At 35.6% G+C, this 12,578-nt stretch overlaps 3 protein-coding genes across 3 annotated transcripts; 1 reads left to right on the top strand and 2 right to left on the bottom strand.

Annotated features, from left to right (window-relative positions):
* Positions 1 to 1,259: 1,259 nt before the first annotated feature.
* LOC124537522 (cytadherence high molecular weight protein 1-like) lies at positions 1,260 to 2,016 on the bottom strand. Its single transcript, XM_047114395.1, has 2 exons — positions 1,986 to 2,016; positions 1,260 to 1,869 (listed from the first exon to the last, which is right to left on the bottom strand). Exon 2 carries the CDS (start codon positions 1,861 to 1,863, stop codon positions 1,330 to 1,332), a length of 534 nt encoding a protein of 177 aa, XP_046970351.1. The 5' UTR covers positions 1,864 to 1,869; positions 1,986 to 2,016; the 3' UTR covers positions 1,260 to 1,329.
* A 1,723-nt stretch (positions 2,017 to 3,739) lies between these two features.
* On the top strand, positions 3,740 to 4,418 carry LOC124537523 (cytadherence high molecular weight protein 1-like). The gene has a single exon (XM_047114397.1). It carries the CDS (start codon positions 3,777 to 3,779, stop codon positions 4,308 to 4,310), a length of 534 nt encoding a protein of 177 aa, XP_046970353.1. The 5' UTR covers positions 3,740 to 3,776; the 3' UTR covers positions 4,311 to 4,418.
* Positions 4,419 to 6,755: 2,337 nt separating this feature from the next.
* Positions 6,756 to 7,888, bottom strand: LOC124537342 (calphotin-like). The gene is made up of 2 exons (XM_047114167.1): positions 7,799 to 7,888; positions 6,756 to 7,711 (listed from the first exon to the last, which is right to left on the bottom strand). Exon 2 carries the CDS (start codon positions 7,700 to 7,702, stop codon positions 6,872 to 6,874), a length of 831 nt encoding a protein of 276 aa, XP_046970123.1. The 5' UTR covers positions 7,703 to 7,711; positions 7,799 to 7,888; the 3' UTR covers positions 6,756 to 6,871.
* Between the last annotated feature and the right edge of the window lie 4,690 nt (positions 7,889 to 12,578).

The following is a 12,578-nucleotide window of genomic DNA, read 5'->3' on the forward strand; positions in this document are numbered from 1 at the left end:
GTTGACAGTAAGTTATTAGTTTGAATTAGATTTCTTATGTCGGTTTATTTTTTATCACATTGAACATTATATAGGATTGATACTAGGTTGTCATACAGTAGATAACCTACTATCTTTATTAATCTTAATTAAGATTTTCAGTTACAAACTTATTTGAGAGTAAGGTTTTTGTTAATTTAGGATTATACATATTTATGTTGTGACTTAATTTTACACGACCTCCGATTTTCACAATGACATTATGTTTTATATAGTACTCTTGGGATGGTCACGGGTTATAAACAAACAATATTCTTCTTGAATCCAAATTTATTTTGTTAACGTTGGTTTCTCATTAATCTAATATGTTATATACATAAACTAGTCTATCGTTCTCATTATTCAAGAATGATCCACATTATATCCAAACATTGCCGTCGCGTTCGATTCTTATGACAATTCTTATTCTTACCGGCCAGTACCAGACATTTCGGCCAGCATTAATCGTTAAAAATCATCACATCATTAATTAAATTATAGTTATACAATGTGTAACAAAATAATAACCCTAACACGTCTACGTCGTCGTACGTCTAAATTATCATTATAAAGTTTTAAGTCTAGATTGATTATACGGTTATTTCCTTATTTAAAAATATTTTCTACGAAAATAACAACATATTTTAGTGAAAATTATGGTACCTAGTACTATATATTTTCATATATTTTCTCACTAGTCTGTAAGTATCTACTTGAAGAAGTCTTCTCAAAAACCTGGACGCATGTAATTAATCTGAAGTTTAAATAACTTTATGAGGATGCTAATAAAGTTATTTAAACTTTAAACATACTTCACACTGGCGTTAAAATACATGATAAGTCGGTAGTACCAACGGGACGGGTTTACCGAAAACCTTAGGTGGAAATATGAATATAATATGCAATTATTCCCTCTCGCTTTTTTGAGATCTATGGGTGTGATTTTATGTTATGGATGTGTAACAGGAAGACAATGAAACGTGCGCTTTTTCATTGGACTAATGGACGCGCACAGTGTTGGACTTGATCGTCGGATGGTTCCAACCCATTTTCCGATTCGATGTAACGTTCAAGGTACGATATCAACTGTTAACCATTATATACGAGTCTTCTTTCTCTTAGTTTTAAGAAAGAAAACTGACTAAAATTTATATCGTTGAATAATATTTACTTTCAGGGATTAGTTAATAAACAATGAAAGTGTACTGTATAATTTATTTATTTAGACATTATAAGTAATCTTAAATTATAAATATTTATTTAATCATATCATGGAGTATCACAAGAAGATGATTCCTAGTATATATTAACTTAGTTGAGGATGTCAGGGAGGGTAATGACGGGTTCGGGGATGACCACGGGGGCAACGATAACGGGCTCGGGAACCACGGGCTTCTCTTCAACGATCACGGGGGTGGGCTCGATCTCGGGCTTCTCTTCCACGAGCACGGGGGTGGGCACGACCTCAGGCATACCCTCGACGACAACGGGGTTGCCAGAACCGGGCTTGACATTGACGATGATTTGGACGAGAGGGGAGCTATTGATTTCAGGAATCACGGGAGCGGGTACGGCCTCCTCGACGACGGCGGGTCCGACTGAGATGGATTCGTAGTCGCCCTCGACGATGGCAGGTCCGACGTCGATAGCTTCGGGCTTAGTGATACCGAGAACATCGTTCAACATCTGCTCCAAAAGGGCGGCGGTGGCAGGGTCGGTGCTGGGGTGGTTGATGGCATCGAGGATCTGCTGGATTTCAGCTGCCTCGTCACTGACCACGATGGGGCTGATGACGTTGGCGGTGGCCGCGGCGACGCACAGAGCGAATACTACGAAGAATTTCATATTGATCTGCAATTAAAAACGAAATTAATTCTGTTACTCTTATAACAACCTCACGCGAAGGGAGGTTTATAATTATAATATAATGAATATTAAAAGAACTGTTAACTGAAACGTTCACTTACTTGTTAGTTTCGAATAAAACTTGTCGTCAGTAAATTGTGTTACTGTTTTTATATAAATATTTATCTTTTCACTCGTTTAATCTTAAAGATAAAGGCATAAAGGTCTTATCCTCTTATTAAGAAACTATTACTAATTTCCTTGTCGTAATAGTCACATTAAGTTGTATGTCTTAGATGACGTAGCTAACAAATAAAAAAAAGTAGATATTCACCACATTGAGTAATAAGAGGCTGATCTGTTTGGTCCAACGGTGTAGGAGGTCTTTTACATACACAAGAATTTTACATATAAACATACATACGTGTTTCAGTATACGTATATAATTGAACCAACCATTTAAAAGATAGTAGTCTGGTCTATTCATAATCTTGGAGCCAGAGACTCCATTCGCTATGTTTTTAACAAAGTGGAAAAGCTCTTTGTTACATCACAATGTATCAATAACAATATCATATTATATTATATTAATGAATTCCATAATAACATTGATCTCTTTGATATAAACAATGATAATCATTGTGTGTACACGAGACAAGAATAAGCTTATAAAGCCAAACTTCCGACTCCGCAAAGTCAGTAAATCCCTCTTAAGGCCTGATATTAGTTTCTATAATAAATATTCGCAAATGTTTTTAATTTTTCCGATTCATAAATTCCAATTCTTTATAAAAAAAACATAGAGCTAAAGCTTGTTGACTTCCAGGCATAAAATATCCTATGTTATATGCCTATAAAATACATATTATAATTGTCTTTAACTAACATAACTTTGTATTTTAAATATTGCTAGAGTAACTTTCCTATGGTTCTTCTCGGTATGATTCTACATTTTGAATCGGTGGTAGTTTCCCTTAATATAGTTTTTAAAATGACGGTTCAAAAGTGCTTGTTAAAGCCTACTTGAATAAAGTATATTATGTTTTTGACTAAAAACCCACGATACGTCAGAAATAAGTGCTGAGACCTGTTCACCTCTAGTTGTTATTTGCTCTGTTGATTTGTTGATTTCGGCTCCCTAGAGCCTTCTGCTTAGAGGCCTCACTTGCCTCACTTTCACAGTTCCGGACGCTTTAACGGTTCTTTTACTTCTTTAAGCACCTCCGCCTGGAGTTTTAACGGCGGATCGGCGGACAAGAAGCTCTGGCTACGTTTAGGATACCCTACGGTACTCCCACGTTGCTCACACCGCTATGAGTCTCGGCGATTTCCACTGAAAAGCCTTATTTGAGCAGTGAGAACATCCATCCAAATGGGTGTTACGACGTTTTCTTCCTCTTCGTCGTTTGGCAGGAGGTGGTCCGATGTAGCAGCTGTGAAGAGCGCCAGGCCCAGTTGTCCACCATCTTGTGTCAGATACCTTATCTGGATCTACACCTTAACCACAAGGTTCTGGAAGTTGATATACGTCCCTCGAAGGCACTGCGACTCCGTTTTTGTGACAGAAAACATCCAATATTTTTACCATTAAATTTTCATCTACTTTTTACTACTTAAACTCGATCGACTACTTGATATGAGTATTGAGACAAGGAAATTAGTAATAGTTTCTTAATAAGAGGATAAGACCTATATGCCTTTATCTTTAAGATTAAATGAGTGAAAAGATAAATATTAATATAAAAACAGTAACACAATTTACTGACGACAAGTGTTATTCAAAACTAACAAGTAAGTGAACGTTTCAGTTAACAGTTCTTTTAATATTCATTATATTATAATTATAAACCTCCCTTCGCATGAGGTTGTTATAAGAGTAACAGAATTAATTTCGTTTTTAATTGCAGATCAATATGAAATTCTTCGTAGTATTCGCTCTGTGCGTCGCAGCGGCCACCGCCAACGTCATCAGCCCCATCGTGGTCAGTGACGAGGCAGCTGAAATCCAGCAGATCCTCGATGCCATCAACCACCCCAGCACCGACCCTGCCACCGCCGCCCTTTTGGAACAGATGTTGAACGATGTTCTCGGTATCACCAAGCCCGAAGCTATCGACGTCGGACCTGCCATCGTCGAGGGCGACTACGAATCCATCTCAGTCGGACCCGCCGTCGTCGAGGAGGCCGTACCCGCTCCCGTGATTCCTGAAACCAATAACTCCCCTCTTGTCCAAATCATCGTCAATGTCAAGCCCGGTTCTGGCAACCCCGTCGTCGTCGAGGGTATGCCTGAGGTCGCGCCCACCCCCGTGCTCGTGGAAGAGAAGCCCGAGATCGAGCCCACCCCCGTGATCGTCGAGGAGAAGCCCGTGGTTCCCGAACCCGTTATCGTTGCCCCCGTGGTCATCCCCGAACCCGTCATTACCCTCCCTGACATCCTCAACTAAGCAAATATGTACTAGGAATCATCTCCTTGTGATACTCCGTGATATGATTAAATAAATATTTATAATTTAAGATTACTTTTAATTTCTAAATAAATAAATTATACAGTACACGTATTTTTTTAAATTGTAGTAAATATTGCTTAACGATGTAGGTATATATTATTTTTATTAAAACTATTTCTTTTGGATTTAAAGGAGTCTTACAGTAGTCCCATGATGGTGAATATGACGGTTAGCAGTTAACATCTTACGTTAAACATTATAAAAACTCCGTAAATCCGTTGGTACCATCAGAAGACAAAGTCTAGCACTGTGGCCGTCCGTTACTTAAATGAAAAAGCATACGCCTCTTCGGCTTTCTGTTACAACCATTACACGAAAACACCCACAAATTGCTAAAAAAGCCAGTAGACATATTTGCACATCAAAATGAATGAAAAATCAATTTGGAGTTGACATTTAATATGGTGATCGGGATGATCCACGGTGTTTCATTTAAGACCCTTAAATAGTTTCCAGTTACGAATATGAAAATAGAAGCGCGTTTTTAAACAAGACATATTTAATTGGTCCAATCAATATATGTACATTTCACTTTTTACTTGCCGGTCTAGGAAGGAACTACCCATTGATTATACATATATTCTACTGACAAGGAGCAATACTTAGTATTGTTCCAGTTTGAAGTATGAATGAGCCAGTGTAATTGCAGGTACAACACCTTAGTTCCAAAGGAACATAGATGGCGTTGACAATTTAGTTATTTTTCTTCAATATCTATGGGCATAGTTTACCACTAATTATCAGGTTGCGCATTTAACGCATATGCGTTGTGTAAAGCCGAGATAGCCCAGTGTTTAGAACGCGTGCATCTTAACCGATGATCGCGGGTTCAAACCCAGGATGGCACCACTGAATAATCATGTGCTTAATTAGTGGTTATAATTCAGCCCGTGCTCGGCGGTGAAGGAAAACATCGTGAGGAAACCAGCATGTGTCTAATTTCAAAGAAATTCTGTCACATCTGTATTCCACCAACCCGCATTGGAACAGCGCAGCGTGGTGGAATACGTTCCGAATCTTCTCCTAAAAGGGAGAGAAGGCCTTAACCCAGCCGTGGGAATTTTACAGGATGATGTTGTTGTTTCGTAAACTTAATTATAATAAAAGAATTTTGAATATACACGTATGGATAAAGCAACGATGGATAGTTTGTGAGAAAGACGATATGGCTGGAAAGAATGTTACTCGTGAGGTGACGTCACACAGAATAATATCGAAGAAGATATGCTATGCAGACCACATCATTAAAATATATAAATTGGAGCAGAAATAATATCTCTCCGTAACATGACAGTTCATTTTATGTTTTCCTCAAATGTTCAAAAATGTTTTAAATCTAATTCATGCCAGTAGTTTTCGAGTATAAAAATATTGAACGATTAATTGAAAATATTAGTAAAGCTAAATTATTTAGTTGGTCTTAATATTAATCTTTAATATGCTTACTCATTATTATTAAGATTGGTATTAAAATTTCAAAAAATATATTTTATTATTTTTAATACATGCTTGATGAGGGCTACTCGTGCAATTTATAACCTGGGCCCAAAAGATTCGTTAAGATGTAAATTTAAAGAAATTGAAATAATGAATGTCGCTTCTCAATTTGTTTTTGATAATGTTATGTATGTACGCAAAAACATAAATGATTTTCCCAAAAATTGTGACGTACATTCCATTAATACTAGGAACAAGAATAAACTTTTTACGCCTAGTACCCCATTACACAGGGTTAGTAACTCTTTTTTGGGCCAATGTATACGTTTTTACAACAGGATCCCAGAAAACGTTCAACAATATTCAATTATAAAATTCAAAAGAATCGTTAAAGAGCGTTTGTGTGCTAAAGGATATTACAGCACTAATGACTTTCTAGTTGACTGAACACCTTGGGAATGAGACGATCGCCTCTAGGCTGTGTCAAATAACAAGAATATGTTTATTACTGTAAATTGGAAATTGACATTATAAAGAAAAAAAAATCCCGCTGAGTTTCTTTGGCCGGTTCTTCTCAGGTCTGAGGTATTATATTCCGAACTGGTGGTAGATTATCGACAATCAATAAGAAAGTGTAAACACTTCTATTTTGAATAAAGGTTTTTGACTTTGACTTGAACTAACGAACGAACTAACTGCTTAGAAGCCTAAATATTTCAACATACTCAAAAATAATTGAATTCAAACAATGTGTAAATCTTAGTATAAAACATTTCATATTTTCGTTAATAAATCAAATATTATTGTTAATGTTTCAAATGCAAGTTAAATCAATTTACTGTTTTTATTAAAATAAAAATAAAACTAAATTATTATAGACCAATAAAAGAAAGTTTTATTCAGTATTCAGTTTTTTATTGCGTTGGTATTTGTATGTACATTGTATTGTTATTAAATTAAGAATAAGTAAATATCAAATAGTAATTCTTAACTAAATAAAGTTTCGTATTACTTCAGATATTTATGTCGAAGGAAATTGTAGGTTATTTTTACACAATTATTTAGTTGAGGATGTCAGGCAGGAGAACGACGGGTTCAGGGACAATGGGAGCCACGATAACGGGCTCAGTAACTGTAGGCTTGTCAACGACGATCACTGGTTCGGGCTCGGGGATGGGCACGGGAGCAATGATGACGGGCTCAGGGATTGTAGGCTGGTCAACGACGATCACTGGTTCGGGCTCAGGCACGGGGGCAGGAGCAACGATCACGGGAGTGGGCTCGAGACCCTCGACGGACACGGGGTTGCCAGCGCCGTTGGACTCAACGTTGACGATGACTTGCACAAGAGGGGAGGTGATTGGGAACACGGGGGAGGGGACGGGAGCGGGGACGGGGCCGGGGACAATGGGAGCGGGCACGGGAGTGGGGACAACGGTTTCATCGACGATGGCGGGTCCAACGGCAATGTCCTCAAGACCTGGGTTAACGATGACGGGTCCAACTGCGATATCCTCAAGACCGGGGTTTACGATTGCGGGTCCAACAGCAATATCCTCAAAACCTGGGTTTACGATGACGGGTCCAACAGCAATACCTTCAGGTCCAGGGTTTACGATGGCGGGCCCAACGGAAATCTGTTCATAGTCGACGATGGCTGGTCCGACAGAAATAGGTTCATATTCTGGGTTAACGATTGCGGGTCCGATGATGATGGGCTGAAGAGGGGCCTCTACTACAGAGGGGCTGTCGACAACAGTGGGCTTGTCAGCGGGTTTTGGGTTCAGGAGATTCAGGATGCCGCCGATAATGTTGAAAATGCGAGGGTCAGCTCTGGCATTTTCAGCTGTAGCCACAGCAGCTAAGAGTCCGAAGAATATGAGGAATTTCATCTTGGTAATCTGTATAAAGTAAAATTATTTCAGTTAAACTATTGTAATAAAAACTTAATATATTTAAAAATCGCAACAATTTTTTAATATACTCACGTGTAGTTCTTAAATTCGTTTACAGGAATATGATGAATAATATGCTTAGAATGTAATTTATATACAAATTATTATCTCTGTAAATAGAAGTTATCTATATGATCTTCGAAACTGTTTCATGATTCAAATTTATAGCTCCGATTAAAAACGGAAGTACCTACGAAAGACGCCATAAAATTATATATGCGCAGTCACACTACTAGACCATGACTTGGCAATTTCGCAAAGAATTTCACCAAGTCGTCATATTGGCATGGCATATAGGCATATCATGGCATAAAAAAGAGTAACAACGATTCTTGAGCTGAGACGCGTGCATCTTAACCGATGAGTTCGGGTTCAAACCCAGGCAAGCATCACTAAAAAACATCGTGAGGAAACCTGCATGTGTCAAATTTCATTGAAATTTTGCCACATGTGCATTCCAAAAACCCGCATTGGGACAGCGTAGTGGAATATGTTCCAAACCCTCTCCTTAATGGGAGAGGAGGCCTTAGCCCAGCAGTGGGAAATTTATAGGCTGTTACTTACTTATTTACTTTTACGATTGTTTGTTGTTGTTTCTACGTGATAAATCAAAATAAAGTACTACAGTATTGTACACCTTAAAAAGATCTTCAAAAAAGTCTGCAGTGGTATATGTTTTAGGGATAACCCACAATAAACGTTTTTAATCCTTTACTTTTTACGAAATATAATGGCCTATTATCGAAGCGATTTTAAGTACAGCATTGATGCTTATTCAATTAAGTACCTTAATTTATACATCGTGCATTTTTATTATAGACCAGTATGGCCTTTTGGAGCACGTCATTCTAATGAATTTTTTTGAATATGTTACATATTTAAAACGCAGATAAAGCGGGTTGTATTGTCTAACGACTGAAAAACTGTGAAAGTTGTAAGACATTCTCTAGTATATTCAGTATCAGCATTGCACCGGTGCGTTTTGTGTACAACAATTGATAGTTGCACAATGAGTCAGCAAAAAATCGCGTTCACTGTACGTATACGTTTCTTCCAAAGAATATGAGAAATGAGAAACATAAATTTATTTTATGGCACTCTATGAAAGCTTAGGTAAGTTGCTTACTCGGTAACAGTTTGTATATGATTTGATGCTAGATATTATCCTCACCTATAAAGCTTAAGCCTAATATCTACGTCAGTCAATATTTTACCAAATTAGAATAATTGTAAAATAAATATTAAAATTAATTCATAAGAAACTGTCATTTTAGTCTACATTGTCCTCGGTTAAAAGTTAAGTCTACTTTAGATTTTATTTTGTTCCAATTGACTTCTGTTTTATAATCTCAGGCATTTCCACTAAAAATACTTACAAGCGAGTTTGCAAAGTTGCCGACATTAACACAATATTGTTTTATTTATTTTTTGCATTTTTAAAATCAACGTAAATATTTCAATGCTGCTATGCTCTTTTCTTCTGGACTATAATTATAAGGATTTTAGTTCCCATGGTTGATGGTGCATAGAACGCGTTTATTTATTTAGGTTTATCAAAAGTTGTTACTATATAAAACTTACTATAGATACAATTAAAATAAACAAAATATCAAACTCAATTGTACAACTAATTATAGATAAACACTGCATGCTTATTTAAAAACTTATAGGCTATGTGCTTAAAATACCTACTTAAAATCAGTTAGACTATGTAAAATGTAAATATAATATAAAACAATAAAGAGAAAAAAATATAGGGAAAAAGAACAATCACCTTAAATAACGGAGACCTTACTTAATTAAAAAAAAAACGAAAAAACTTCATATACAATAACAAACGATAAAACTATACGATACAAAAATCTGAACAACTATTAATATTTGTTTAGGGTAGTTTAAGTATCTTTTTATTTTTTTTGCGATATTTAATTAATGAGTCATTGTATACATCAAGTGCATTCTTATTACTTTATTCTTTATTACTGAAAATTAAAACGGGTAAAATATTATTTATCTAAAAGTTTTATAGCACGCACTTATCAGATGCAGAGATTTTCTTGTCGCATCGATCTTACAGGCAACTTTTATGACAAGAACTTTATTAATAAACTAAAAAAAAATTAAAAAGGTAAAGCAAGTTTAAACTATCGAAAAAGCTCACGCTCTTATTTTTTATCTTTTTTGTGCATTATGTAAAAAAGCCGGATGTTCATAAATTCTAAAAATAGTATTTTGATATCTTCAGTAAATTACGGATGATTGATGATTTATAGCTTGAAATTGAATGTTACCAGCACCATAAATAAATAATTTACATCAATAATATCTATAAAAAAAATCCAATTTATTTTCTTATTATTTATTTCATTTATTTTATGTGTTTCTAATTACTGAGAATATAATATATTAATAGAGTTCAAGTACGGTGTGAAACGATAACCACTGATTCATTAAAAAGGTTCGTAATCTAGTACTGTTATGTATATGCATATCTGATATATTATTGCATCGCGGAGTAAACGAAAAATTATCAGCAAATATGCATAGGAATATTCAGCCTTAAAATAAAACCGTAGTTACAGCTTACAATATGAAACCTCTTTTCTTAATGTTACTATTTACTGAACAGAATACATCAAACCTGTGGGTTAATATACACACATAAGCTAAAATGTAATCATATTGAAGGACAAAAAACAAGCCGCGACATGTTGAGAAAACCTGAAAAAAGTGTGTCCACCAGATGGCATTGGTAGAATAGATCAAATCAAGAGGAGACCTCTGCAGCAGCCCTCCATTCATTAATGTGAGTCGGGGAGCTAGTTCATTTATAACTAGCTGTGCTCGCGTTTGAGTTTAACAAAGAAGTAATAACTTTAGAAAGCAGAAGAAGAAAAACTTAGGTTACAAAAATTTACAAACTAAAGCTAAAAAAAATATTATATCAGCATTCTGCCAGTGAAAGTCGGTCCTGTCGTTTCAGAGATTAACCAGAACAAATAGACAGATAGACAAAAAATGTTATGTTGTATGTACAATTGTTGAGTGTAAATACATATGAATTTAGTAAAAAGCTGTTATTCTAATATAACAAACAGACACGTCAATTTTTTTATATGTATAGATTGGCAAATAGGTGTTCAACATTTTTTGCAAACTATTTAAATTAAGATAGTAGTAGTTGGAAACTATTTATTGCTTAAATGGATAATAAAACAAGATAGTGCTTAGATATCAATAGAATAATAGTTTTTATTAATTTATTAGACTGGCAAGGATGATCTGTTTATAGCGAATAGATTACAACAATTGCTATACCTAAATTTGATTGATATGTTATCATTATTATATACAAGAATTCAGTCGCGGCGTTGTGTTTAATAAATTATTTAATGACAGCAATATAGAATACGTGTATTTATTTTATTGATGCTCTACGGAAGTTTATCAGTTGATTTACAACAAGATAAGTTGTTTTAAATAATAATATTTTACAGCCGGTTTATTGATGTCGAAACATTTACATTTTCAATTCATTGACGACCTCCATGGTCGAGTGGTGTGTACACCGGATTTCATGGGTACACCACTCCGAGGTCCCGGGTTCGATTCCCGGCCGAGTCGATGTAGATTACCATTAGTTTTCTATGTTGTCTTGGGTCTGGGTGTTTGTGGTACCGTCGTTACTTCTGATTTCCATAACACAAGTGCTTTAGCTACTTACATTGGGATCAGAGTAATGTATGTGATGTTGTCTCATATTTATTTATTTATTTATTATTTATTTTGTATTCTTTTTTTGAATGAGTATTACATGTATGATCAGGTAATGTATATTGGTAAAAATATACCTATTCTGGTAACTGTGTTGTGCTCGCTATTAAATCAAGGGACAAATATACATAAATTGTTACTACTGTTACCCGATTGCGCAAGTACTACAATACAATTTTGGGATAATGCATTTAGGAACGGCCAAAAAACGTTTGTATATTAAACGTCATGAGTCATGAGCACAACTTTGACAGTATTTCATCCTTAGGTCTCTTTAAAGGGATGGACCAAAGCTGCACGCGATTGGTCCGTCGGTCGATGCATCTCGATCTCTTCGATTTCCACTTATCATTCGGATACTGTAATTTACTTGAAAGTGTACATGCGTGAACTAGCCCCCACTACTGCTTATCTGTTATATATATATTTAATGACTAATTAATTTTATAACATTATATAAGAGTAACAGCCTGTTATTTTTTCAATGTTGGGCTAAGGCCTCCTCGCCCTTTGTTGAGGAGGTTTGGAACATATTTCCCCACGTTTTTACAAATTGGGTTGGTGGAATACAGATGTAGAGGCGTGTGTGGCATGCAAGTTTCCTCACGATGTCCCTTCATCGCCGAGCACGAGATGAATTATTAACACAAATTAAGCACATGAATATTCAGTGGTGCTTGCCTGGATTTAAACCCGCAATCATCGGTTACGACGAAACACTGTGTTACAAAGGATAGTTAACATTTTTTTTTAGTTTGTAAATATATCCGTTTAGATACAGCGAAAGAAAAACATGAAAAATTAATCTACAGATAATTTCACAAGAATACTTTCTTTGATTTTGAAAAATGTCATGAAAATCTGATAATTACTATTTAAATAATTCGCCACACAATACAGAGCACTTAGTACCTCGGGTATGTCATGTATGCTTCTTAATTTGATTGATTACCCCTTAGATCAATGTCAGCTGGTTAAAAATATTATTCGTAATTATTTTCGAATGTATCCGCAATATTTTCTTCAATTAAAGACCGAT

The sequence above is a fragment of the Vanessa cardui genome, chromosome 18, assembly GCF_905220365.1.
Source record: "Vanessa cardui chromosome 18, ilVanCard2.1, whole genome shotgun sequence".
Lineage (NCBI taxonomy): Eukaryota > Metazoa > Arthropoda > Insecta > Lepidoptera > Nymphalidae > Vanessa > Vanessa cardui.